The sequence below is a fragment of the Rhamphochromis sp. 'chilingali' genome (assembly GCF_963969265.1).
Source record: "Rhamphochromis sp. 'chilingali' genome assembly, chromosome: 12".
Lineage (NCBI taxonomy): Eukaryota > Metazoa > Chordata > Actinopteri > Cichliformes > Cichlidae > Rhamphochromis > Rhamphochromis sp. 'chilingali'.
In genome coordinates, this window is record NC_137939.1 from 22,668,888 (window position 1) to 22,696,797 (window position 27,910).

The window sequence follows — 27,910 nt, forward strand, 5'->3', positions numbered from 1 at the left end:
AATTGCGTCCTCAGTTTCCTATTTTTGGCTGAGAGGATCAACACATGGTGTGGTCTTCTGCAAGGTTTTTGTGTGTTGTGCGATCAGAGATGCTTTTCTGCATACATACTTGTCACTTAAATCACCTTTCTTTATCACGATTGTGGTACTTGCAGCACTGGACATGTGTGTTTTTAAGCGTGTGCACATGTTTCATCAGTACGTCCAGAGCCTTGTTTAGACTTGATCATTTTTGTCCACAAATCTTTTTAAATGCAGCCTTGCCATTGGTACTATTTGTAAGGCTTTTCATTCAAGCATAGTGTTATTTGTAATGCCGCATTTCTTTGTGATGACTGTGAAGTAGGCCATTGTGTCCTCGATCAAGAAAGTAAGAGTGAGTGATATTAAAGGTTATCTTTAAGACAAAATAGACAATGTGCTGCCAAGCTATCAGTCTTGGAATTTGATTAGTGTACCCAAATAATCATTTGCTCCTGCTAAACAAAACCTTGAAAAGTGCAGTGTGATGTACTTTGACCAAAGTAGAGAGATATAGCGGGGAGTCAGTCAGGGTGGGTGTGGATTTCTTTATAATCACTGGTCAGTACATATGGCTGTCCAAGAAGGATCCTTCAGCTCTTCAGCTGCTCTTGCTCCTGTTAAAGAGCTTTTGTGAAGTTTTCATTTAAATGAGATGAAATGTCCAAGGTCAGAGTGCACCAACAGATTTGTGATATCCGGTTGCATAAAGAAAACTGACTTAATACAGCCAACAAAGTTTCACCTTTAATAAGCTTAACACAGAAACACAGACTTAAAATAAACTTCAGACATATTTATTAAGTAAAAGACTTAGAAGTTAGTGTATGGCATTAACAAGTACAGAACTCAAGTCAATAATTTAAGCAATAATTGGCAACTTCACATGAACATTTAGTTTTGCTTCACTGATATTCTTTGGGGAATTTCTAAAAGGATATATACAAAAAAAAAAAAAAAAAAACAGAGAGAGAGACTTAAATAATGGCTGTACATTAGACAAATGCAACTTAAGGGTGACATGATGTTCCAGGCAGGACTGAGGAGTGAAAAAAATGACTGCAGTAGTGTTACAAAGACAAGTTTTAGACAACACGTGACGGCTCGGGACATCCCCAACAGTCCGCTGCTCCGATATGTGCAGCCATCACCTTTGCTGTTCCTTCTGTCTAAATGCTACAAATAAAAAGGTCAGGCGCCTTCTCTGAGAGATCCCTCCCTCCTCCTCTCCGAGAAACAGGAACTGCCCCTGCTCACACTGTTGCTAGGCAACACGTTAAATTCCAGTGATCCGCGCATTGCCGGGCTTCTCGGCGCAGACCTACAAATCATCAAGTCCTCCATTAGCCGAGCTGTCAACAGCAGCTAATGCCAGAAGACTCCGGTGAATACAAGAACAACATCATCAGCTACAAAAACACCCGTGACAGCCACAACAAAGCATCCACCGGGGGGGAAAAGGCCGGATTAGGATGAAAATGTATATATATATATATCCAAATATATCTAATGCATAAAAAAAGAAATGAGGAAGAAAAAAGTCAGGAGCAGCCTGTTCCTCTCTCAAGGAAACTTAGTTAAGAATTGAGCTTGGAGAAACTTCTCCATATTACAAATCAGTCTGTTAACAGCTTTTGGGACAAACTACTGCTTAACTTCCCCATCAAAATGGCATTTGACAACCTCCCTTGTCCCTTAATGATGACTTTTAGCACCTCAGTATATATCAATAAAGCCAGGGTTTGACAACCTTTAGAGCAGTTTCTGGGTTCTTCCGAGCATAGCTGCATAGGCAGAGATCACCCTCACTAACTTCTGATGCACACCCGGTCATTTTATTCTATAAGCAGGCAGATTTAAAGAGTTAAAGAGCGGATACTGTACCAGAAAGTTCATGAAGCTGGAAAATGTTTTATGGTTGAAGCACCAGACAAGCAATCTTCAAGTGTCTCTTAATACTTGAAGATTGGTAGCTAATCAATGCAAGGCTTGATTAGCTACCACTAGCATGGATGTAAAAAAAGAGACTCATTTGCTGTCATAAGAAAAGGAAAAGGTTTAGGCTTCTTCTTTTGGGAGTTATCCTAATGTTCCACACACTTATACAATTTTGGGCCCATTGAGAATGAACATTAGCCACCTTTCCAGCTTAGAAATTATAATGGAGGTTTCATTATTGAAATTGTAGGCCTGTGTCAAGATTTTTGTAAAGAAGGAGAAAAGTATGACCCAATTTTGGTCTTCCTTTTTTAACAGTCCATTGTCCATCAGGCAATTTTCTGTTGGTAAAATTGCTAATCAGTTTCATACCCCTTAAAATCAGCCCCTGGAGTTCATGAACCCTGATAAGCACGTTTATGGCTCCTAAGCCTCCCAGGACTACTTGTCATTAAACGTCTAGCAGGAGAGGGATTTGAAAAGAAAGATTTCTTTTGGTACACTAAAATACATCTATCGAGTTTGTGTTGTGTAAAAGGACATCTTTGTGTAATCGATGAAGGCCCAGCAAGAACAACTTCATTTTTATGCTGGAACATGTATAAAAACCGATATCCATTAAGCAGGGTAAGATGATTCATCAGTGCCATAATAAAGGCCTGTGGTTAGTAACACTGAACAAAAGACTGCCGTGGTGGGTGATGATGGGTAATGGCAGAGAATCCACAAAGACATGCACGTGTTTGTTTATTTGTTTTTAAGCACAGCACGTCCAACCCGTGACTGTTTTGCAGATCATGTGAGTGCTGAGTCACATTGTGCTCCTTCAGACGAGCTCTCGGTTTGTCCTCCCGCTGCCTTTGCAAATGAGCGCTCTGCTCGCCGAACCCCTCCTCTCTCTCCCCACCTTTTCTCCACTGTCAGCTTTAATTTCCAACCGATATACCAAGAGGGGTCAGCTGGGAGAGGAATTTCTCCAAGGCCTGCCATTTTCAATCCCCCGCACCGTATTTCTGTTGATACCAATTCCTGTCAGATGTCAGATTTTACATTTAATCTCGTCACTCAGCCCATACGGTGACCTCAGACAGACATTCAAACAAAGATGGATGGGAAAGGGCACTGCCTTCAGAATTTTAAATGCAGTCAGATGTAATAGTTACAAACCCTTCCTTTGGTAAAGAGGCAGTAGTGACCTTATTCAAGACGATTCACAGCACCTTAAAGCGCCTGTTATGCTCTGCTAGCACATGGTTTAATTGAACATCAAACATAATTCTCTCTCTCTGCAGATATTGTGATGCTGGTGGCAAGTCATGATCAAAACTTCAGCACTGGAGTTGAATATAGAAAGTGATTTTTCTGGAAGCGGTTGACAGGAGTTTGCAGGAGGAAGCTGCAAAGGAGAGAGAGAGAGGCTTTGTAAAAATCCACATAATTGCTCTCTTTCCCTTGCACACCAGGCACCCCCGCTGAGCCAGCAACAGTCTCGTTCGTTTGTCCTTTTGCCACATTTATCTTAGTAGTATTCACATGATGGAGCAGCTCTTGGACTTGTCCTTGCTGAAGGTGGAGGAGAGGAGTTCCGTCTTGCTGGGCAGGTGTAGGAGTCTCTTGGAGAGGCGCCGGACTGGGCTGGGCTTATTGGTGGGTTGGAGTTTGTTCATGCAGGCCAGAGCCGCGGTACGGAAAACACTGTGGATGCTCTTCTCTGATGTGAAAGCTGAGCACTCCAAGTAAGCCTCGGCTCCAAGCTGCTTGGCTAATGATGAACCCTATAAAATTGAAGGAAGAGATGAGTCTGGGTCGGAGGAAATCAAAGACAAAGGAGGGGCTTGTAGACAGGATGGAGACAGAAGCTTAAGCAGATACTAAGGAGCAAAAAGTTGATGAGGAACAAACCTGTTCGTGGGAGATTGGAGCCTGTTTCTGATTGGACAGCTCCATGCGGGTGCACACGTCTGTGCGCAGGTCCGTCTTGCAGCCTACTAGCAGGATCCGAGTGCTGGGGCAGAAGTCCTGGATTTCTGCTTTCCACTGCAAATAAAGGAAACAGGTTTAACTGGGCAAGAATAGACATGAGGGATGGCAGACAACTGATCAATGAGGGCAAACTGCAGGGATACATACCTTCTTGAGTGCACCGTCTACTGTGTCCGGTCGGCTGATGTCAAAGCATAAGAGGACTGCATCTGAGTCGCTGTAGCAGAGAGGCCTGACATTGTCGTAGTACGGAGAACCTAACGAGACAGAGAATTGACAAAATGAGACCATAATTTTCTAAATATGCAATTTAGGAAGCTAGAGATTTAGGATTCCGAGCTTCTCCATTCATTTAGTTTGGTTTTTGCGTCTCGTGATCCATTCTGCTGTCTCTTTAGACCAGTCACTCCCGCCTGCACTGCTTTTCCTGCCTGCTGCATCACCTGGGACATGTTCACTCTGACAAATGTGTGCACCCCACTGTCTTAAAAAGGCATCGCACACAATGGATCAGCTGCCACAGGTGCAAAGAATGGGTAGCATGCATAAGATGGTGTTCTAATACACCACAGTTTTCATTTTTAATAAATGTTTTGCTTGTTTTAGGGGCTTTGCTCACCTTTACTAATTTTTCCACACAGTGTATACACCCATTCCTCTGCTAGTTATATGTCAGACTGGCAGTTTATGTCACATCTATGCAACATTGTGGTTCTGATTCTGATTTCTTTTTAGTCATTCAAAGCCTGAACAACGAATTAATGGCAAGAAAATGCAATTTTAAAAAATGAGTGTTTATTGAACCTTCTGACAATAGTTTAGATTAATTAAATATTAATTTGAGCATATGAGTTTTAATTTGTATCATATTTGCTACATCTCACAATTTTTATTTATTGTTGAATTTACTGTTGATTTAATGTTGAAGTTTTTTTTTTGATGATGATGTAAAAGTCTCAAAAACACACAAAATCTCATGTAGCAAATATGACACATTAGTCGTTACGGGGTTAAATTTGCCTGTACTTTGACTTTATCACTGCCTGGACTGTGTGCTTTGTCTGCCTGCCTGGACTTTCCATCCTTGAACCTATTTTTGTAAGTAAAGCTTTTACTTTTTTATTTCTATAACCTGCTTCTTGTGTCGTGCTCTTCGGTCCTAAGAACTCAACCCTCCACAGTCGGCCACTCGGCACGAAACAACATCTCTGAAAACTGAAAGCTTTTTTTCAATTTTGTTAGCCAGCAAAAACAAAAATATGACTGCTCTTTCTACGGTGTGCCAGCTGACAGTATTATAATGTTCCATCACAGTCATCCTACTCACATTAACACAGTACAAACACAAACAGACACATACACCCCTGCCAAGCTCATGAGAGTTTCACAAAGCCTGGAGCCTTCCCACTGATGGGAAATTTTCCAGAAAAGTCCACTAACTCAGTGAGTCAGACAGTGCAACTATCTTTCAATGATTCAATAGAAAACTTTTCATACCAGAGTTTTGAATGATAAAATAGAAACCCTGGTTAAATGTTCAGGTAGACTCTTTACATATTTGTTCTCTAATAAAGACATACACACTGGTGGCTGTGGAGCTCATTTGAGTACAGTAAAGTCACTCTTATGTTCAAGAAAGCAGTTTGAGATGATCTAAGCTTTGTGACATGAGTGCACTGTGGTCATAAAGGGATGGACATGGTCAGCAATAATACTTGGGTAAGCTGTGGCTTTTAAATAATGCTCACTTGGTACTAATGACCCCAAAGTATGCAAAGAAAATATTATCCACTAAACCGTAACAACAAACACTAAACAGCAGATGATAGGCAGGATTAATCCATGCTTTCATGATGCCAAATTATGACCCTGCCATCTGTGAGCTGCAGCAGATGCTAAGTTTGAACTTCAGCAGTTTGTCTTGACCATCTTGACGTCTTGCTGTCGTGTGATTGGCTGATTAGATATTTGCAACAAGCAGCTGAACATGTGTACCTAAAATAATGGCCTGTTAGTAAAATTAGTATATCTCTATATCACAATCAGAACCAGAATACTTTATTATTCCCTAATGAAAAAAAACATAAATTCTAATTTTAAATTCTAATTCTAAACATAAATTCTCGTGCAAGAGTTGGAAGGTTGTGGTTGGAAGGTATGTAACATTCTTGGAAAACACTTTTCTTTATCTTTGTAGTGAAGAATTCAAATAATCTCCATTCTGGATGAAAAGAGATGAAAGCAGCTAGCATGGTTCAACAATCTACAATGTCAGTGGGCTCTACTGTCAGACTGCTTTTCAGTCAAGCGCAGTAACTGTTGTTATCGCCACTCACTGAACTGCAACTGATAATCAAAGCTGCAAAAATGTATATGCGTCTTCTTCATTTTTCTGCAATGTTTGTTGTTCAAAACATTATTCAACAGCATCAAACACATTACTCTTGTCACGTCTGCATTGGCAGACGAGTGGAGGTTGAAAGTAGGACCCAAGCGTCAGATGCAGGTGAACTTTATTAAACCGGTAAGTGAAACAAACAAAAACAGAAGCTAAGGCTACGTCCGCACGTACACGGGTATTTTTGAAAATGGAGATTTTCTGTTTTCGTTTTAAAAAATAATCCCGTCCACACGTAAACGCAGAAATGAAGGAAAACGCTGCTAGGAACATGCCAAAGCAACAGGTGGCGATATATTCCTAACCGTGTAGAAATGTTGGCCAATCAGAAGTCTAGAAGCCTCGGTGGGAAATAGTAAACAAAGATGGGGCATAGAAGCAGATCCTAGTCGTATGTACTACAGCGGTGGTTAAAAAGGCCCAGCAGCGTCTCCACTTTCTGAGAGTGCTCAGGAGGAACAACCTGGAGGAGAGGCTGCTGGTGACATTTTACAGAGCCACCATAGAGAGCATCCTAACGTACGGCATAACAACATGGTATGCAGGGTGCCCAGCTGCAGACAGGAAAGTACTGCAGAGGGTCATCAACACAGCCCAGAAGATCACTGGCTGCTCTCTGCCCAGCCTGGAGGTCACTGCAAACTCTCGGTACCTCAGCAGAGCTGGCAATATCATCAAGGACCACTCTCACCCCAGCAACCAACTGTTTGAACTATTACCGTCAGGCCGACGGTACAGGTCACATAAAACCAGGACAAACAGATTCAGGGATAGCTTCTTTCCCAGAGCTATCACCGTAGTAAATAAGCACAAAAACAATTGAACCTATTCCATACCGTCACTGTCATTATATTATGCTGCTATTCATACTGTCATTATATTAATGCTGCTATCCTGTATATATTGTACATACTATTGTTTGAGTACTTACGATTGTTTTTTTTGTACTTTTTATATTTTACATTTATATTTATTATTGAAACTTGCACCAAGGGAGTGGCACTCCAATTTCGTTGTACTCTGTACAATGACAATAAAGGCTATTCTATTCTATTCTATTCTATGTGTGGAGGAACAGTAACTGTGTGTATATGTAAGCATTTAAACACTGCAGAGAGTACAATTAACAGTAACAGTATTGTAGAAATTCATTTCACCGAAACAATAACGTGGCGCACAGTGTGACGTCAAAAAAGGCGCACACCTTTGACGCTGCGTTTTCTTGTCCACACGTAAATGCAAAAACGGAGTTTTCAAAAATATCCACCCTGGCCGGAGTTTTTAAAAAACGCCGTTTACGTGTGGACGAAAGGTGCAAACGCATAGAAAAATCTGCGTTTTCAAAAATACCCGGGTACGTGTAGATGTAGCCTAAAAAACCTATACTGGAAGAAACTAACAAAACGCCGCCATGAAACGCAGAAATAACAGAATGAAGCAGAAAAAGAACACAGACGAACCAGCAACGCACCCAAGAAAACACAGGGCTTAAATACACACAGGGCAATCAGGGACCGTGAGACAGAAGGGAGACACGGCTGGGATTAATTGGACATAACATGACAAGGGGAAGCGAAACTTGAAACACTGACAAGAGAAACTGACCTTCAAAATAAAACAGGAAACACACCGACAACACTCTAAACACGCAAACTTAACACAGATTGGGGTGACAGAACATAGAAACTTGAAACGTGGAAAAGGAGAGCACAGAGGACACAAAACACTAGAGATGATCACAAACAACCCAAAATAAACAAAACCACAGAATATTAATAAACTTAAGCAGAAACACAGAGTCCACAGACTACAGACCATAACAACTCTCACACAGTGGTATTTGTATAGACAAATAAGATATAATATACAGATTTATGTTATGCTTTTAGGTGGATTGTTGCTGTCTTTTTTTAGCTAACTGCCTCCCAGCTACATCTAGTGTTTTTGCTAACCCAACCTAAACTACTGCTAGCTGAAGCCTTATATTCAACCTGCTACATAAGGAACTGTTATCCATCTTAATGTAACACTTTTAGTTGTCCAAATGCTTCTTTTAAATTTTTAAACAATTACTCCAAAACTTTACGCTGTATTTCACGATCCACAGTTTCAAATACTCAGCTCGATGGAAACCAGCAAAAACAATACGAATTTACATACACCTGCTGCAAAATAACATCAACTTTTATAGCACTGCTGTATAGTACCCACAATTTAATTATGATTATTTGCTTCACTATAGTCTTTTGTGGAGCAATCACTGTACTGAGAGGCTGTGTTGTCCACTTAAATCTCACTTAAAGGAGAGTAGTACCTTTAATACCTTTAGTATTAAAGGTTGATCTTCTGATTTCTTAGCCCTTGCAGATACCTTGACATCATTGCACATTTTTAAAATGTATTTGAAGGCTTTTTCCTCTATCAAACTTAAAGCCCTAACATATAAAAACCTCCTCCTGAGCATTGTATAACACCTTGTTTGTCCTAGTGAATTATGACATTAAGGAAGCATATTTAGCTTACAATTCCAAAAAAAGCAACTTTTTTTTATATCATTCTCAGGAAGTGCTAAAAACAGACTGACAGGACGTCCGCTTTCTATTGTCTTCCCTCTGCTACCTAATCACTCCGCACACACTAACACTAAAATGTAATTTCCTTCTCCTGTCCTCCGAGGTTAACTTCAAGCCTTCTGTGCTGATATAAGAGGTCATAATTATAGCAAAGATAGATTTTTCTATTAGTCCCCCAGCTGGACAAACAAACAATCATGTTATCTTGATGAGCTTTACAGTCAATAACTAAACGTTTTACAACAATATTACTGCCAAGAAGCAACCCTGTTCAAACGAACTCTTGGTTGGTTCAGCCCGTCTAAATTTTTGGACTTAAAGCTGCAAAGTAAGTCAACTTACACAATCTCTATCTTTCAGAGGGAATCAAAGCGGCCGTCACATAACTATCCAGGGTGATGTAAGGCTTGAGAAAGAGGAGGCAGACATATCTAAAGAGGACACAACTTCCAACACCTACCACCTCCCACACATTAGCAGCCCCCTGCCTGGACACACAAACAAGACAAGCCAAACACACACACACGCACACAAAACCCTTTTAGCTGAGCAAACAGGAGCTGTTGCAACTGTCCGCTCTACTCTCACACAAAAAAGCAAATGGTGGGAGCTGCACTCATCTTTGTACACCAAGAGGACTATAAGACTGCCTTAATATAAATCAGAAATAAAACAGCCTTTCATATGCAAAGAAACTTAAGATGCACATAGAAATAGGGTAAAAATCTCTTTTTTTTCCTCCTTAGGCAGTGTCAGTAAATCTGAAATGATAATAATTAGTTTATAAGACATATCAAATTCTGTGGACACCGAATACCTTAAGACATCTCGAGGAACCAATTTGTGCTTCAGGAAGTTATAACACTCACTCTTCATTTCTCTACCGAACAGTTAGCTTGGTTAAATGTGAAAATATTGAAATCCATTATCAGAAAACGTCTTCTACATGTTTGAATAAAGACAACAGGAAAGCGGAATTAATAAGCAAAACAAAGAGAGATGGGAAGCTCGTGTTTATGTTTGTGCTCTAAATGTAAATCGGTCTTATGCAACGTTTCCTCTGGAAAGGGTGACTGTCCAGAAAGTTTTCACTTCGTGGGAGACAAACACACAAACCTACATTAGTTCAGTGCTGCTTTCAGTTACATAAGACCTCTTTTTTCAAAGCAGCACACACCATAAGGCAGTGAGGAGGTCATGCTTCTCTTTACTCTCAGTATCCCTCACTGGTGCCTTCTGTTCACAGCGACTGTACGCCGCACACACACGGTTACACGCATAGTAAAGAAGGGACGCGCACAAACATGCGCTCATCCACACTCGTGTGGACTTCCACCCCCTGCGTGGACGAGGCATCCCCCTCGCCCCCCTGTTAAACAACCCCACTGAAGGCCAACTGGCACCGCTCAACTTCCTCTGAACACAAAACCTCAGCCAGTGCTGTTATGAAATAAATCTGTAGTGCACCGGATGGCTTTGCTTATTGATCCTATTTACATAATTTCTATGTACATTCAAAGGTCAGCTGAAGTTAGCACATTAACCCAGAGGCACAAAGCACACGAAACATTTGGAACTAAAAAACAAAAAACAAAAGAAGAAACAACCGATTGTTTTCATGATACGTTATCTGCTGATTTCTTTTCTTTTCACAGAGGTTATGGCAACATCTGCTAAGACCTTGATTTGTTCAACCTACAAGCCCAGAAATCTTAACTTAAAAAAAAAAAATCACATTAAAAAAAACTAGAAGCAGCAAATTCTGGTGTGTGCTTTATATTTAAGACCTAAATAATCAAATCTACTTTTGCTTTACTCTTTTGTGACATTGATAGCTTGACTTTGTCCACGTTGAGGCCAGAGGCCAGCAAATTCAGGCTTGAATGATCAGCTGAGTGTGCTGGAATTGAATCAGCTGCTAAACTGATTATTTACTTAAGGCCGTTTTCGAACACGAATGGTAAACACCACATTTTTTATTAGTCTAATATCTTTGTAAACTGCATATATGAAGGTTTTGGTCTGGTATTGAAACACACCAGGCTAGCTGGTATTGTTCTCAGTTTTTATGACAGATAATAAATGATTTAATGTTGAAATCACAAAAAAAGGATGTAAGGATCAAAAAGCAACAACCAGCAGATTTATTTTACGTGTCTACCAGCCATCAGGATTATTTATTCGTAATAACAGTTTCATAGTTTTTCAAACCGGGTCTCTTTTTAATCTAAATTTGGCTCATTAGGATTTCAGATTCAAAACTGGATGTTTGGCTCCAGATGTTCTTAAAGTAATCCAGGCAGGCTTGCGGCTCAGACCTGCCGATCACTGATCTCTCAGCAGATCTCACACCACTGAAAAGCTGCTTAACTGCATCAAAACAGGATTGACAGAATGTGAAGACTGAGTAAACAGCAACAAAACTGTAAGCCAAACAATACACGGGACGTGGTTCGATTCACCAACTCCAGGCTGGCTGAGTTTCCCAATAATGACCCTTTATCCCAGCAGTGAACCAAATTACCTTACTTTACTGCCCAACCTAAGCCGCAAAAGTTAAAATAACACTGAATTGAAGGTAGACAGAAGAGGAGCTCACCTGATGTGTCCCAAAGGCTGAGCTCCACACGCTGGTCTTCAAGCTCCAGACAGGCTGTGTAGTTCTCAAACACAGTAGGGACATAAGTCTGGAAACAATTAAAGAAAGAGATTTAAAAAAGACAAACACACACAGAAACAAGTAGATTTAATTAATCAGTCAGTAAGAAAAGAAATTACAACATATTCTCACATATTATTCTAGATTAAATTTTGCTTCTTTTTTTTTACATTTAAACAAAATCAACACATCAGTTCATGACTTGATGCTTAAATGTAAGCAGCATTATATATATGTATATGTGTGTGTGAGCTAAAAAAAATCTCATTATTATAGCTTACACACTATTTATAATTATACCAATTATACCCCCCAAAAAATATGCAGAACAGAATCTACAACATCGTATAAATGAATGATAATGAGACATTTTTTAGGGATTTTTCCTCAGTATTGATCCTAAAACGACTGCAGACACATGAGACGTGTGCAGAAATCTCATACCTCTGGATAGCAGTCCTTCACCAAGACTTGTAACATCGCTGTTTTACCGCATTGGACGTCCCCAACCAGCACCAGCTTACACCTCCCTACAAACGGCTGTGTGAGTCTTCGCTCCTTCATGTTGGAATAAAACAGGGAGACCTTCAAAGGAAGCCCGAGTGCAAATGCGGGAAAGTTTGGTAAATCCTCTCGGACGCCGGGCACCGTACACGGTGTCCTCCTGCAGTGAGTGAGTGAGGCTGAGCAGCAGTCAGTGAAGGAGTCACTGCGGAACTTTATATTGTCGCGCCAACCAATGAGCGCTGCGCAGTGCGCGAGCCGCAGGAGGAGGGCCGTGCACGAGAGCTCATCTTCTAATAGGGTTGGAGGAGCAGCTTGTTCACCACGAGTATCCTTTTATTTAATAGTACAAACGAATGTTCTTCTGCTTTTATTTTGGACACTTTGTTTACTGTTTATGTGGGACAACAGAGGACACAGTAGACCAGGGATGTTAAACATAAGTCCGGAGAGCCAGAATGGGCCACCAATCAGGGTTTGATCCAAACCACTGGATGGCTTGGAAAATGTGAAAATTTTAAAAAAGGAGAGCATAATTTTTTTTAGTTTTTTTTTTGTTTTGTGTTTAAAAAAAAAATACATACAAAAAAGTGTAAAATGCTTCCCTGCCTGGCTAGACCAAAAAAATAAAAATAATAATAGATAAGCAGAACTTGAAAATTAACAAACCATGCAGTTAACAGGATTGACATAAATAATTTCATGGGCAAATATCTATGTGTAATTCGTGTAAAAGTATCTACGATGAGCATAAATAATGTCACAGTACAGTCACAGTTTTTTCTTGTCAGACTCTCAAAATGTGGGACACATTTTGTAAGATAAGGTTTACTTTATATATCCCAAAAGCAGGCGTTAGAGCAGCCAAAACATTTTTAAAAAAATGGCGTAAAGCAGAATACATAGTAAAAACAAAAACAAAAAAAAGATTAAAGATGAAATAAAATGCATTTTAAAAAGCAAAACCATTAAATATATATATTAAGGGGTGAAAAAGAATAAAAAGTAGTGTTTCATTCCAAGTGGGACACCTGGTCACACTTATAAATATCATCAGATTCTTGGTAAATATATATATAGTTCTTTTCTACTCTAACTGTGCACTCAATGCACCTATCACAGCTTGCCTCATTCACCCATTAACACTAGCACTTTTTTCTATGCTCTTTCTATCTAACATTCACACACATTCATATGTCAATAGATGCATCGGAGAGCAACTTGGGTTTATTTAGCATGCACACTGGAACAGACCACCTGAGCTACAGCCACCCCAAAAAGCTTATTCACAGCTCCGTTTGCCTGTTTGATTCTGAAACATTGATGGCTTTCCCAACTGCCTCTTTAGATTCAATGATACTTATCAAGCTTATGTGCTCATGGCTTTTTAAAAAAAAACTATTTTAAAAATGTTTTCTAAAGGCTCAAAATACTCCAAACTGTGTTTTAGTCATTTTCATGCCTCTTGAAGTCAATATCAAGCATCCAACAGTGGATTTTGGAACTTTAAGTCAGGATAACAAATACAGTGTATAACTCATGACATGCAGTTAAACCTCAGAACTGAAAATATTTGCATTGGAGTTCTAAATTTTCTACTATTTCTTGTTAAAGGCTGTTGGAGACTTTTCACAGAAGCATTATAAAATGTTAAAGAAGTCTGATGGGAGCAGAAAGAAACAAAAAGCCCCTCTGTGGCCAAATGACCTCTAAAGTTCACTAATTATTTCAGATATTATTTATTTAACCTGTTAAAACAAAGATTAAAAATTTCTATTTTAAAGCAGGTTTATGTGCAAAGTTACTTCTGGGCACGCAGGTGAATTTAGGTTATAGGGGCATCCAGCAGTTAATCCAGATGTTTTTGTGCCCAGCCAATCCAGTATTTCTAGAAATAAACAGATTAAAGACAGTATTATACGGTGAGCTCTGCTAAGCAGATTTTTATTACCTTTGGGCAAACCCAGGCAAGCTATTTCCCCCTTTTCCTGGTTATTGTCAAAAGTAAACAGCTCCATGACTCATGGTTAACAGACAAAAATGAGAGTGGTATCTATTTGGTCACCAAATTCCCAAATTAACAGGGCAAATAAGCGTCAGCAGTGCTAAATTACGGTATCTCTTTAAGTAAACACAAAACCCTTCCAGTGACAGTAAATCCACAAGTTTAAGGGGATTTTGATTGTCTTTTGTTTTCTTCCTGGAAAACTTCATGCATCTCTGGCTATGACTCTAATTTTGTTCACAGCTGATAAAAACAGATACTCGTAGGGAAATATTTGCCAACTTTGCTGGAAAATGTGATTCATGTAAATCAACTGCTGTGCAAATTCCTCTTCTGTCAGGCGGTTTTTGTAGGTGCATCCAGGAGTCATCAAAAGCACCTCATCTGTTATACGAGTGGTGTCAGTGAGGGTTTTGTGTGCAGTGTAACAACAAAGTCAGCAATGAGCGCAAGAAAAGACCAGAGAAAATAAAGCATACCCATACACATACACAAGTTTTATTCTCCCCCTTAAACCTTGCCATACCTAAGGTCAAAGGTCATTTTGTCATGAAAAGGCTCAACTAAAATGGTTCAAAGTGTAGGATCACATACAAATAAAGCTACTCTGAATCTGGTGATGTATACGTAGCCTGAAAGACTCTGTTAATTGAATTCATGTGTCACAGTCATGTAAGGATGCAGTTATTTTCACACAAAACATATGAGTGACTGCATGTGTGCACGTGTTTGTGTAACATACAGTGTGCAGCATACAGGGCAAAGTGCTGCCTGCTAAATCAAACAAATGACAGTTGGTTTCATCAGTCTGGACAAAAACAGATAATTCGAGAGTGTCAGCTGTGTGGCAGAGAGGAAATGGAGCATGGTGCGGTGTGCACAACATAAATGCAGAGGGCTTTTTACGAGAATAATGTAATGTGAGAAACTTTGAATGGACCAGAAGCTGCAACCTGACAGAGAAACCACGTAAATGTCTCCTATTGTCTTGCTTCTGTTTATACACTCTGTTACCTCACTTCCTCAAGCTCTATTTCTCCCTACTAGCGTCCTAACTGTATCTTAGTGTGAAACACCCTGCATACTACAAACACTTTGGTGGACTGTTTGTTTTAAACGAGTTTGCAGGAATTTTTGAATGACTCAATCCCGAGGTCAGCCTCCTCAGATTAACATTTCCCCATTTGTGAAATCTGTGAAAAGCCAACAGTGACTGTTTGAAGTTTCTGTGAAACTCAACATTTTATGACTATGTTGTTACTATTCTCTCCAGAATTACATCATTTTATTTAGACTCAAGTAAAACCTCATTAAAGAGTAGCAAAATAGGGGTGGTACTTGCTGTTTATGTACATAAACAGAAGATAAAGATGTAACCAAGTGTATGTTTATGTACAGCAAATTGTATTTACAACCATCTATTACCTAAAGAATAAATGTATTACTACACACTGTTCGCCTACATTAAGGTTATAAAGAAAAATTGGTATCCAAGATTTTGTACATCGAATATAATGTAGTAAAAATAAACTTAACTTTCATTTTAAACTTGTTTTGGGGTGATTGTTTCTTTGTTGTAGCAATCTTGAGTTGAGCATGTGGGTTGTGCCCATGAAAAACTTGCCAAATCTTCTCTGTCATTGCAAGACATCTTATTTTGCTTTAACTCACTTAGCCTGGTTCTGCCAAAGGTTTTTCCTTCTCATTGTCACCAAGTGCTTGCTCACCGGGAGACGTCTGATTGTTGGAGTTTCTCTGTATTATTAGGGTCTTTACCTTACAATAAAAAGCGGCTTGAGGTAACTGCCTTTGGGGTTTAACACTAGATGTATTGAATTTAATTGAATTGAATTGAACTGAACTGAATTGACTTGACTTGAATTGAATTGAATTGAATTGAATTGAATTTTGGTGTCATTTATTGGATTAGTTGATTAATGTCTGAAGAAACAGGACATTGGCAATTTAACAATTGATTCATTGATTGATTCATTTAACAAACAGAGGCCAGCATCTTATTCTCTGACCAACACAATCACATTGGCTGACTTACAACAAATGCTGGTTGAAGACTGAGATGCCATCCCACAGCAGTGTGTAGCCAAGCTGTTGACCAGCATGTGGAAGGAGATGCGCCAGGCTATTGTAGGTGTGAATGGTTCTTTCCCATCCTACTGAGTCCTCTGTTTGCTAAATTAATCAATTATTACATTTCCAATATGAGTCTATGTCCAATCATCCAGGTAAGGAAATCCCCCCCCAAAAAAAGATTTTGGATGAAGTCTTTTCAGTGGGAGAAATGTTTCGTCACTCATCCAAGCGACTTCTTCCGTCTTTATAAATAGTACATTTGCATAATGACTGACACTAGCACCACTGATTGGCAATGGGCCATGAGGTCAGTTTCGTGGTAATTAATTTGCCAGTTGTCATGACCATTGATCAATGACCATTCCAATATGTCTTGTCTTTTTATGATAAAATCATCAAATCACGTTTGGCTTAGCAGTCTATAAAAGGCATCAGGTTTCACCTGTTACCAGTCATTTTAGTCTGTCTCAAGCCTCCTGCCTTAATCGAGTCGGTAGAAGCCATTCTCATATTAACACACGGTATATGTAAACATACGTAAACATATGTATGCAGATACAAACAGACCACGATTAAAATCAAGACAAGCAAGCAGTGGAATCCAAAAATGAAAACAATTAGCTCTCATACCTCCTGTGGTAAGGTTACTGTGTCTTTGGACATGCATTTTTGCGTCACTGCAGACTGGTTTTAGGGTTTCTACTAGCCTGTTTCACCAGGTTTTCCTGATGAAAGGTGACAGTGACACACTTTGGCCATCTAAAGACACAGTGACTTTTAAATCATCGCAAAACTACGACTCCTCATGTACAGCAAACACAATGACCTTTGGTGCTGGCCAGTGGGCTCCGTGGACACCTGACAGCAGTCTGACCTACATTCAACAGCTGAAAGTTGTATCTTCACTCCGTGTTTTGCCTTATCTAACTTGCCCCACTGACATTTAGCATTGTGTCTGGTTGCTATGTGTTACAGTATGTGTCTTCGCGTATGATGAGCCACTGGAGAGCTTAAATAGAACAACTCACAGAAATGCTCGATATTGCAAACTCCTGAATGTAAATGTGCATTAATTTGCTACTCTAATATACGGTAGAATTGTGGATAAAAGCAACAGAAGGCATTAATCCCAAATCTGATTCAAATGATTTCTAGAAATTGATTCAAAAGGGGGGGAAATGCATCGCATCCAATACGCCTTGCAGTGAAAAAAAATTTGCATAATACAAGTAAGATGAGGTTGAGAGCTCTTGCATTATGCAAATCAGGGTATGAGTGGTATATTAGCATAAAGTGCAGTCATAAAAGGAAATGTATTGGCATTACTTGTCTATCAGTTGCTCTTGGGTGTGGCACATTTCACTGAAGCTGGTTCATTACTATCAATCTAGAGTGTAGGTATTACACGTTTCTGTAGTTGGCTCGCTCAGCATTTACATGTGTGTGTGAAAGTGGAGAGGGAGATTAAATGTAGTGCATATGAAGATGTTTTCCCTTGAAATATTTCCTGTATATTAGAAGTTACAAGTTACTGTTATGTCTTCAGTGGGGAAGGATGATTTTGAAGGTTTGTTGTTTGGTCTGAAATAAAAACAGAGTGTCAGATGTACAGAGATTCAAGTCTGGGGATGAGATGGAATGAACAATATTACAGAGCCAGACATATTTAAAGTACAACACTGCAAATAGAGAGTGTTGTTTCACATTAGAAGTACAACAGCTGACAAGGGCTCTTGTGGCTGCACACCTCTCAACCTTCACTGTGAGCAGCACCACTTCAGTCAGGAGGTGTTTGATGCACCACAGTGAAAGCTGAAACACTAATAGTGCAGCAAGCCAGACTGATGGGCAGGACAGAAAGAGGCTCCATGCCTGACACTTTTTGTCTTGAAAGCGCATGTGGCCTTTTCAAATGTCAAGCAAAGGGTGGATTTGACTGAAGAGTAAAAATGGCATGAATCAATCAATTAACACGAAAAAGAGCTGAATTAAGCTGCTGTTTGTCCTTGTTTAGCTCATTTGGATCCCGTATTTGGCACCATTTCATCCATGCTTCACTGAAAACTGTGGAAGTGTCCTCTGTTCTTTCCTGAGTGTTTACTGCTCATACTAAAGATGCAAGAAACAGAATAACTGAGTGTTTTAGTACAACTGATCTGCCAGGATGATGAAAACTACTAAAAGAAAACAAATTTCCTGAAATGTGGATTAATGTGGGAAAGTTCAAATTATTGTCATGAGACTGTACTGCCCTCTAGGGATGTACAGCACAAAGTGCAGCTTAGGAAAAATTGAATTGATAGTATTAAATCAATTCAATCCCCCCCTCCCCCATTTTCGTTTGTTTGCTTTCAGTTTCTAATTAGTTGTTTGTTTTGTCCTATGCCCCATCATGTCGCATCTCAGACTCCAGTCTTTTTGTTTCCTTTGCTCAGGCCCCCAGGCCCAGAAGCATAAACCATCATGAAACCATTTCAGCTGTGTTGGTGCAAATGAAAGGGACATTTGTATCAATGCTGGGTCTCCCAACATCCACTGAAGGATGTAAGGGCCTGATGCTATGCCACACAGCAAACCTTGCAGCGTGTCTGCATGTTCTAACCTGGAAGAGCGTGTCACATGTGTGACTTGAATGGGCTGCAGGTACCATCTCATGCTACTGGTAGTATCAAGGACAAAAGCAAAAAGCAAAACTGGAGGAGGGATGAAGTGAGAGCAATGGTTGGATGGATTTACAATAATATAGTAATTTATGGAGCTACTTTACCAAAAACCACTTTATTGTATTATATTCTGTGCTCTTTGTTTTTTGTTTTCATGTTTACTCATTGAGCTACTTTATTTTTTAAATAATTAATTTATAATGTTTACCACAGCTTTTTTATTTTGTCATATTGTATTTTGTAGTTATTGCTGCCAAACGACTACATGTCCCATGAACCTCTCTTCATTGGCGTCACGTCCGCCTTTTGTAAGCTTCTAGGACTAATATTACAAGGTTAAGTAAAACCATAAGAAAGAAAGAAGGAAAGCCATTGTCAGTGTTATAGAAACGTTTCGATGCAGCAATAGTTTAAAAAATTCTGATTACCCTGGATGATTTTGTCCTCGTTGATTTTTTATGGCCTAAAAGGGAAACGGGTGACGGAAAATATATTTTTTGCCTTTCAACTTCCGGGTTGTGGTGATGTCACTGTCCCAACCTTGTGTCATTGGTTTTGTCCGTTGCTTGAGAGTTTTCCCGCGCTACCCTCGGTGTAAAACAACACAGTGAGCTGTCACAGTGTAGCTAGCGTCTTGACAATATTTTACCGTATCTTTACATCCAAAGCTAATTTTTGCTACCATATTATGCCATCATCAGACTATGATCCGGCTTCTCTGCCGGACCTTTTACCGCTGTACTACCGGCGGCTTTTCCCATTCTCCCAGTATTACCGCTGGCTGAGCTACGGAGGAGGTGAGTACACAGGCATGGAAACCTAGCATAAATGCGGCTAAATAACTGTGGACGTTGATCTGTGTTGTGTTATGTAGGAAGCTACGTGTTTTGTTAGGCACTAAAATGGTAGAATTATTCTGGATTTGACTTTCTTCCAACTTAAGTAAGTCATCCTATTCAACCATTCTAGCTTCAGTAAAAAGTAAAATGATTTTGTATTTATGTATCCCTATGAATCTATAGTAATGCTGTTATTTAACAGGGATGCTGAAATTCTGGTCAGATACTCGTGTTTAAAATAAGCCTCTAGCCAGTTATGAAACAAATGTTTGTTTTGTTCGAAGTGTTTTAAAATAATTCACGTTTTCAGCAAGTTATCATTTATCCAGCATAAACATTGCATTAGACACACGGCTGATCTGCAGAAAAATGTGAGCATTCATCACTTTTATTGATTTTTATGCCATTTAACACCAGAGTGGATCCTCTTCCTCCATAATACCCTGTCCCTGACATCCTCCTCTGTCACACCAGCCCTCTGCATGTCCTCCTTCAGTACATCTACGAAGCTGCACAGTGGTCTTCCTCTTTTCCTCCTGCTTGTCACCTCCATATTCAAAATCCTTTTCCCAGTACATTCACTGTCCCTTCTGTGCATACGTCCATCTCGGCTCTCTTTGTCTCCTGGTCACTCTCAATAAAAACCTGAGAATCTTCATCTCTGCCACCTCTGGATCAACCTCCTTACTTTTTGACAGTGCCCCTGTCTCCAATTCATACAACAGATCTCACTACCATTTAGCAGACCTTCCCTTTCACTCTTGCTGCTATCCTTCTGTCACTTCCATGCCGGCACTCTCTTCTTGACCTCTGTTGTGCACTAGCCATTATTGTAACTGCAGATGTATAAATATATCCACCTTTACTACCGCTCCTCCTTGCAGCTTCACTGTTACACCTGTCTCCCTCTCATTCACAGACATTTATTTTGTATTACATCTACTGACTTGGATGGATGCAGTACTGTACCCTAATTTCCTTCGGGATTAATAAAGTATTCTGATTCTGATTCTGTAACATTTGCTTATAAATGAAACCGTAAAAGTGCAGTTCACAATTTAGCCAGGATCCACTGCTCTGTGATGCTGACATGTAAAACTATTAAGAGTTAGACAAAGAGTTAAAAATGCCCAAATACAGGACTAATGTGTGTGTGTCTTGTTGTGTTATTTGTTTTTGTTTTTCTTGTACAATCTCAGTGCAGAAAAACTACTTTCAAAATCGCGAGTTCTCGTTTACCCTGAAAGATGACATCTATGTACGCTACCAGTCGTTCAGCATGCAGAATGAGCTGGAGAAAGAAATGCAGAAGATGAACCCCTACAAGATCGACGTGGGAGCAGTGTACAGCCACAGGGTAATTTTCCACACCTTACAGAGTTTGTGCATCACAGCAGACATATGTATGGAGTATGTTTGTCTCCCTTTGTTGCCCACAGCCAAGTCAACACAACACTGTGAAGTCGGGGACCTTCCAGGCTCTGGAGAAGGAGCTTGTGTTTGATATCGATATGACAGATTATGATGACGTCCGAAGCTGCTGCAGGTAGGTGAATTATGTATTTATTTCCTGTCGCAGAATATCCTGACCGTTTCATCGCCCACATAACACTTTAAAACTGTCATTTTAGTGCTGCTGACATCTGCTCCAAGTGCTGGACCTTAATGACCATCGCCATCCGTATCCTGGATAGAGCTCTTCAAGGTTTGGTCATCACAGATTCAGTGCCAGGTGACAGCTTGTGTGGATTTTTGTTGAAATTCTCATCAAGCATGTGCTGGTTTTTGTGTTACTTCCAGATGACTTTGGTTTCCAGCACCGTCTGTGGGTTTATTCTGGCAGAAGAGGAGTACATTGTTGGGTGTGTGATGAAGCTGCCCGGAAACTGTCTGTAGCAGCACGCTCTGCTGTGACAGAATACCTCAGCCTGGTCAAGGTACGAGTACTTCAACTTTTAATAGAAGTCCTTTGTAAGTACTTTCTACTTCCAAACCTAATCAATTCAAGTTTTTTGTTTCTTTTTTTAGAAACTGTAATTAACAGATGTTATTGGATATAACCACAGTGGACAGGTTGGGATTGCTAAAACATAATTTGAATGTAACGCAGTTAGAGAAAAGTCAGTCAATTGATGCATTGCTCATAAACCACCAAAAGCTACTTTTCCTGCCAGACCAAATAAGACTACTATAATAAGGTGAACTATGATTATTATAATTAAACAAAGTGTCGCACCTACATTACAATGTGCTTCATGTGGATTCATAGAACAGACCACACAACAGCTAGAACAGCATGTGATAGACAGACATGAAGTACAAATATTAAGACTCTTAAAACAAAATAAAAAGAGCATTATTAAAAAGAGACTAATACCAGGGTTCGTACGGGTACTTGAAATCCTCGAAAATGCTTGAATTTTAATATTGTCTTTTCAAGGTTTGAAAAGTGCTTGAATTTCAGATGTGGTGCTTAAAAGTGCTTGAAACTGTATTTCATTCACCACGAATAACTATCTGACTGAATAGTTTTCTTATCAGATAGAGAAAGAAAATGAGTCGCAAATTCTAAAAGCAAAATTTCTCCGACTGAGCTGCGTAGCACCTCTGCATGTCAGTCTGTTTCAATGTGTGACCCGCCCCTCGGGGGTGCGTGCGCTAACATGCCTGGAGATTGCCGTTTTAATGAGTGTTTGATGGAAATGACAATGGTAGACTTTGCGCTCTCGAGTCACATGATAGGTGAGTCCTAGTAAATCATTTTTGAGAATGTGTACATAACACGTGCAAATTTTTAAAACTATTATTATTTTGCTAGCTATCAAACTTGCTGGAGAAATGATTGAAATGCACTGAATGTGATGGGTGCACGGCGGATGATCTGATATTGTCGTGTTGGTGTTGTTCCCAGATCATCATGAAAATGTTGTTCCAGGTTCAACATTGCAAGTGACCGATCACATTGTTGTGACGTTATTCTTTTGCGCGCCAAGCCATTCGTGCATTTATGAAATTCCAATGTTGCAAGGACAATATCAGTTTTGCTTACCGTTTATTAAAGGGTCAGGGTCCGTTGATCGGCGGACAGAGGCGGTTTCTCGCAGCTTAAGTACAGTTTTTTGTTTTACGGCGGTTTTTCCCGAAGTCGCAAAAGTATGACGTCACAACATTCTGATTGGTCATTTGCAATGTTGAGCCTGGAACAACATTTAGTATGATGATCTGTGAACAACACCAACACGACGATATCCGATCGTGCTAGTACGGCAGCGCTATTATAGCAGTTAGTTATGACATGGTGATTTATAGAATATGCTGTGAATTTGGCTAACATTACTTAGCAGTAGCAGTAATGTAAGTTACTTCACTCAAGTAAAAGCTTTAAACATTAGTCCGATACTTAACTAGCCAACTTAAGGCTTAAAGAAATAATGGTAATAAGAGGGACTGATCTACATGGGCACAAAGAATAGCCTCTTTTTTGTGCTACCCAAGTTCCCTCGCTTTCATTCAAAATCTGATTATTGTTATAAATTATAAATGGCTTCAAGCTCAGTGGGGCTCATTATAATTGTACCTAATAATATCACAGATGATAGACTAAATAAATAGATTTTAGGTAGATGCTTGTGCATTCTTAAAGTCTTATATGTTGAATCGAACTATGTCATCTGTTCAAAGTGCTCCATGCCTGTCTTATTGTAAATGGTGTTATTAGCACAAACAATTTAAAGGTGATCATTTATGACTTTTACAGTAATACAGACAATGTAGTTAAACAACTTAAAGTTGGTTTTGTTGGGAATTAACTTTAACCTGTTAGGCCCTCAGGGGTTTTCTGAGCTTTCTGCTCGAAAATGAAATGACCAAAATAAATGGAGTATTTCTCTGCTGTTACAGAGTCTGTGTAAATAGTCTTGGTATCAAAAATAAAGGTAACACTTGTGAGATGTCATCAGACGTGTAAATATTACTGCAGATGTTACTATGTCAACGTCGCTGTGACTCAAACATAGAAAAATTTGATTTTTTTTTATATCCCTCGCCTAATTTTTAAAAGTATTTTATAGCATGTAACACCTTTGAAAATATGCTTTGGTTCACATTTAACTCTAGAAAATCATAAATCAAAATATGGATATTACCTGTCCAGATTCATGGTGACGTAACTGCTCTAAAATGTTTGGTGTTTGTAGAAATGGTTTATATGAGATTTTAGTTGAGATTCAGAGGTTTCTGTGGACACTACTCTTGTCGGCACTTATATTTCTGACCTCGTGTTATAACAGATTAAAGGTAATCTTCCTTTTGCCCCCATTTTTGGGGGCGTGGGTGATTAACTAGTTAAAAACAAACAAACATCTGTCTCCTATTTTTTTGTGCCACATACTAAAGAAGAGTCAATATCTGATGAGAAGACTTATTAATTTGGCCTTGCTGTGTATTATTGTGGTGTTTGGCGCAGTTTTCTTGTTTTATGGGATTGATGTTTTTTTTCTTTTCAAGTGGAGAATATCTCTAACAAGTTGATTTGTTCACATTTGTAAATCTTAATTTTTAAGAGAAATGCGTTTTTTGAGTTTGTACCCTAAATGCTAAGTGAAACATGCATTCTTTTTATGGGTAATGTGCTGGAAAAGCTTGAAAGTGGACCTTGAAAGTGCTTAAAAAGTGCTTGAATTTGACCCTGAGAAATGTGGATGAACTCTGTAATATGGTACTTATTGAGTTAAAAGATGTGACTGTTTTCCTTACATCTGCACAGTCTTAAGACTCTGATTTGATTGTTAATCAGACTGTTGTCTTGTCTTGTTTCATGAGCAGCATATTAGTGAAATGTATCTTCCTCAAATGGCCTGCAATGTTTGATTTTAAAAATGTGATGTTTTGTAGGGTGGTGATGAAACCATAAAGAAAGTAGTGCTGACTGAACCAATTCACCCTTTTATCAGGTAACTGTTTGATACATTTTGGTGTTTGTCTTTTATAGTCTGTGTCTGTGTTCCAGTAAGATTGTACCCATTTATTTTTCAGTATTTCTCTTGCTTTGTCTCTCTTTCATCAACACAATCTCTGGGCATCATTTTTAATTAGGACCATTTTTGTAAGCAGTGACACACTGTGTTCTTGTTTGCCTTGTGAATTTGCTAATTACTTTCACTGAGACAGCTGTCCTGGATTTCTGTGCTTGGGTGCAGTTGTGAGCACAGTGATCACCATGCCTGCATACAGGGATCACTGGTTACACACACTTGGGTACAGTGCACTCTGTGCTTTTTAAAATTGTGATTCTTTTTCACAGCAAGTCTCTGGAAGTGGTAAAGGAATACTTTAGCCGATATGCACTACATGACCAGGACCTGATGGGAAGCAAGGAGTCTGTAGAAAAAGTGCTGGCACTCGTTCCTGAGGATATCCTTTTCTTAGTTTACCGCATATTTGCCGCATAAAGTAATTGATTGGACCTATAGACATTTGTTGGCAAAGAGTTCAAAGATCTTGTTGAAAGTGACTTGACTTTATATATTACATGCCAGAAGCTACCTACAGCAGGAGTTCGAAAAGGAGAAGAAGCCTGAGAAACGTTGGAAACTGATTAAGGAAGAGGCTTTAAGGAAACAGGTTGGTAACTTCGCTCACAGTTTTTACATTGTTTTACACATTAGAACAGAAGGGCTTATGGTCTTACAATCTGTCTCCTTGAAGAGCACTGCAAAGAAGGGCCAGTACTTTGAAAACGAAATCATGCTGCAGTATTGTTACCCACGGCTCGACGCCAACGTCAGCAAAGGTGTGAACCATCTGCTGAAGAGTCCTTTCAGTGTACACCCCAAAACAGGTGAGCATACTTTAAAGAGGCTTGTACTGGAAATGTCTGGGCCTTTGCTAAGAGTACATGCTAGTAATATTGTATCACACTTTTTGGGCAAAGGTGCTCCTTGGAGTCAAGAGTCATACTGTACATGTACATGATTGTAAACAAGAAGACAAAAATGCAGTTACTTGCTTGTTTCCTATATTTTTGCATATTTGTCAGACTTAAATGTTTCAGATAATCAGATACATTTTGATATTAGACAAAGATAACCCAAGTAAATATAAAATTCTGTTTTTAAATGAATGAAAATAATAACATAAATAATAAAAGCTTACACTGGATTTATATAAAATATTGGCTTCTTCATTCTGTTAAATGATATTCTGTCATTCATATCAAGGTTTTTATTCCTGAAATGTCAGCTGTGTAATATTAAAGGCTTTTTATTGATATACCTCCAAACTCAGAGGACCTTGGATCTTTTTTCTTTGTCACCAGGTTGATTTAATCTGACTTAAGTATGAGTGTATAAAACTGTGTCCTCTCTCTCTCTCTGTCCAGGCCGCATTTCTGTTCCCATAGATGTCAGTGAATTAGACAAATTTGATCCCTTTTCTGTGCCCACGATCAGGTAACAATTTAATGTTTGGTGCTCTGTTGTCTGCAGCATGTGAGTGATCCTCATGAAGACTTTTGTTTTATCTTGTTGTAGTCTGATCTGTGAGGAGTTGGATCGGCCCAGGCCAGGCGAAGAGAAAGAGAAATTGGAGGATGCGAAGGAGAAGGCAGACGAGAAAGATGCAATAGAGAAGCGCAAGAGCAGAGGTGCTGGGGGAAAGAAAAATGCAAAGATCTACCTGAAACTTTTACCTAAAATACACCTGGACAGCACATAAAACTGAAATCTTCAGGCCTTTAAATGGGCTGACATAAGGTGTTTTGGGGGCTAGGGTCTTCTTAATGGCATGATGGTTTTTTCTGAGTGTAAAGATCATGTGATGTAAAATAATCATCGGCACTCTAAAAAATGCTCGTTACACATAATTGGCTAAGACGTACAGGCCTAGTCACTAGTAAGCGATCCAAAAACTTTCAATTCCCCTGCAAAGTGGCACATGGTTGCTGAAGGTTGCTGGCTGTTGCTAGGCGAGATTGTTTGCAAAGGGCGTGCTTCATCCAAAATCTTATGATTGTTGTGGTTGCTATAAGATCACCTATTGTTTGCATAATTGCTTGCTGTTGCAGAATTATGAAATGCATCAAAAACAGCCAAAAGATGTTGAAGGACCAGATCAAGGGAAGAGCTAGTGGCATATGAAATGTTGTCATCTGGATAAAAATGTACATTTTGGGTAGCAAAGTTAATACTATTTATGTACATTTTGCCTTTAAATTAAAAGTTGTGCCTAACTGCTGTAACACAACATATCTCAAATGGTGGAACTTTTACTCTGAAGGTGATCATTCTCCATGTCTGGTTTACATCGCATTTTTCACAATTTCACTGCAAATAGTTGAGTGTAAGTGCAGACAAGTCGGTGTCTCCCATGTTAACTATACATGGACTGCATAATCTTCTAGCAACCAAAGCAATTAAAAAGCAAACTTGTGACTAATTTCACTAGAAACTGCATTCAGTCACAACTTTTCAAAATCTATGTACACCTGAATGAATGACTGGTGCATTGCAGTATAAAGTTCCCCCCCAAAATTGGAACTTTATATAGTAACTTTATTGTTACTATATTCATATAGTGTAAATATTTAAACATATCTTTGATTTATCTGAGTGTTTCAGCTAATGCTACTTTTACTACATTTCGTCTCAGATTACAAAAGAACCAGCCTGGCGAAGTACATAAAATACTTTGACCAGTTTCTGGATGGAATGGCTCGTTCATGGAAAGGAGAGCGTCTCAGAAACAGTGGTAGGTTTCTTTCTTTTTCTTTTTTTTTTTTTTTTTTTAATAGATTAAACAGAAAATTTACAGCAACTTTTAATCATTTTGCTTTTCTTCCTTTTTTTCTCCTTCAGATCTTCAGAAAGAATTCTGAACTGGATCATCAGAAGGTGACACCTCAGAACAACGTCCTGTTGGCTAATGTTGCTAATTATGCTTTGTGGTGTTTTTGGTGCCATTTTTCTACTACACATTAATTTCGCCAGAATCTGTTTTATTATGCTTTGTAATAAAAGACTCGCTGATAAAACATTTAATAAAATGCTTAATAAATCCCTGATTTTTTACCATAAAATTTCACAGTAAAGTTTTATTTGTCTAATTGTTGGCTGTATTTGTGATGAATAAATTCAGTATTTCTACTCTTGCAAACACTTTGTCTTCCTTTATTTAATTTTTTTTTTTTTAAAGGGTTTCTCACATGATTCACTTAATCCATTGAAGCTTAAAGATGAGG

General features: G+C 39.1%; 2 protein-coding genes across 2 annotated transcripts; one reads left to right on the plus strand and one right to left on the minus strand.

Moving 5' to 3' along the window:
* Positions 1–802: 802 nt before the first annotated feature.
* On the minus strand, positions 803–12,275 carry LOC308406931 (rho-related GTP-binding protein Rho6-like). The gene is made up of 5 exons (XM_080898251.1): positions 12,017–12,275; positions 11,513–11,600; positions 4,090–4,199; positions 3,862–3,996; positions 803–3,734 (listed from the first exon to the last, which is right to left on the minus strand). Exons 1-5 carry the CDS (start codon positions 12,134–12,136, stop codon positions 3,489–3,491), a joined length of 699 nt encoding a protein of 232 aa, XP_080754377.1. The 5' UTR covers positions 12,137–12,275; the 3' UTR covers positions 803–3,488.
* Positions 12,276–19,403: 7,128 nt separating this feature from the next.
* prim1 (DNA primase subunit 1) lies at positions 19,404–27,825 on the plus strand. The gene is made up of 13 exons (XM_080898243.1): positions 19,404–19,632; positions 20,874–21,031; positions 21,114–21,220; positions 21,306–21,379; positions 21,475–21,611; positions 24,568–24,626; positions 24,977–25,086; positions 25,205–25,296; positions 25,381–25,513; positions 26,054–26,123; positions 26,205–26,317; positions 27,322–27,420; positions 27,528–27,825. Exons 1-13 carry the CDS (start codon positions 19,524–19,526, stop codon positions 27,545–27,547), a joined length of 1,281 nt encoding a protein of 426 aa, XP_080754369.1. The 5' UTR covers positions 19,404–19,523; the 3' UTR covers positions 27,548–27,825.
* The last annotated feature ends 85 nt before the right edge of the window (positions 27,826–27,910 follow it).

Coding starts and splice junctions, on each gene's coding strand:
- LOC308406931 (XM_080898251.1), bottom strand. CDS start 12,136: ATGAAGGAGCGAAGACTCACACAGCCGTTTGTAGGGAGGTGTAAGCTG. Junction 11,601..12,016: donor TGAAGGACTGCTATCCAGAG/GTATGAGATTTC, acceptor AATTGTTTCCAG/ACTTATGTCCCTACTGTGTT. Junction 3,735..3,861: donor CTCCAATCTCCCACGAACAG/GTTTGTTCCTCA, acceptor TCAATTTTATAG/GGTTCATCATTAGCCAAGCA.
- prim1 (XM_080898243.1), top strand. CDS start 19,524: ATGCCATCATCAGACTATGATCCGGCTTCTCTGCCGGACCTTTTACCG. Junction 21,612..24,567: donor AATACCTCAGCCTGGTCAAG/GTACGAGTACTT, acceptor GATGTTTTGTAG/GGTGGTGATGAAACCATAAA. Junction 24,627..24,976: donor CCAATTCACCCTTTTATCAG/GTAACTGTTTGA, acceptor TCTTTTTCACAG/CAAGTCTCTGGAAGTGGTAA.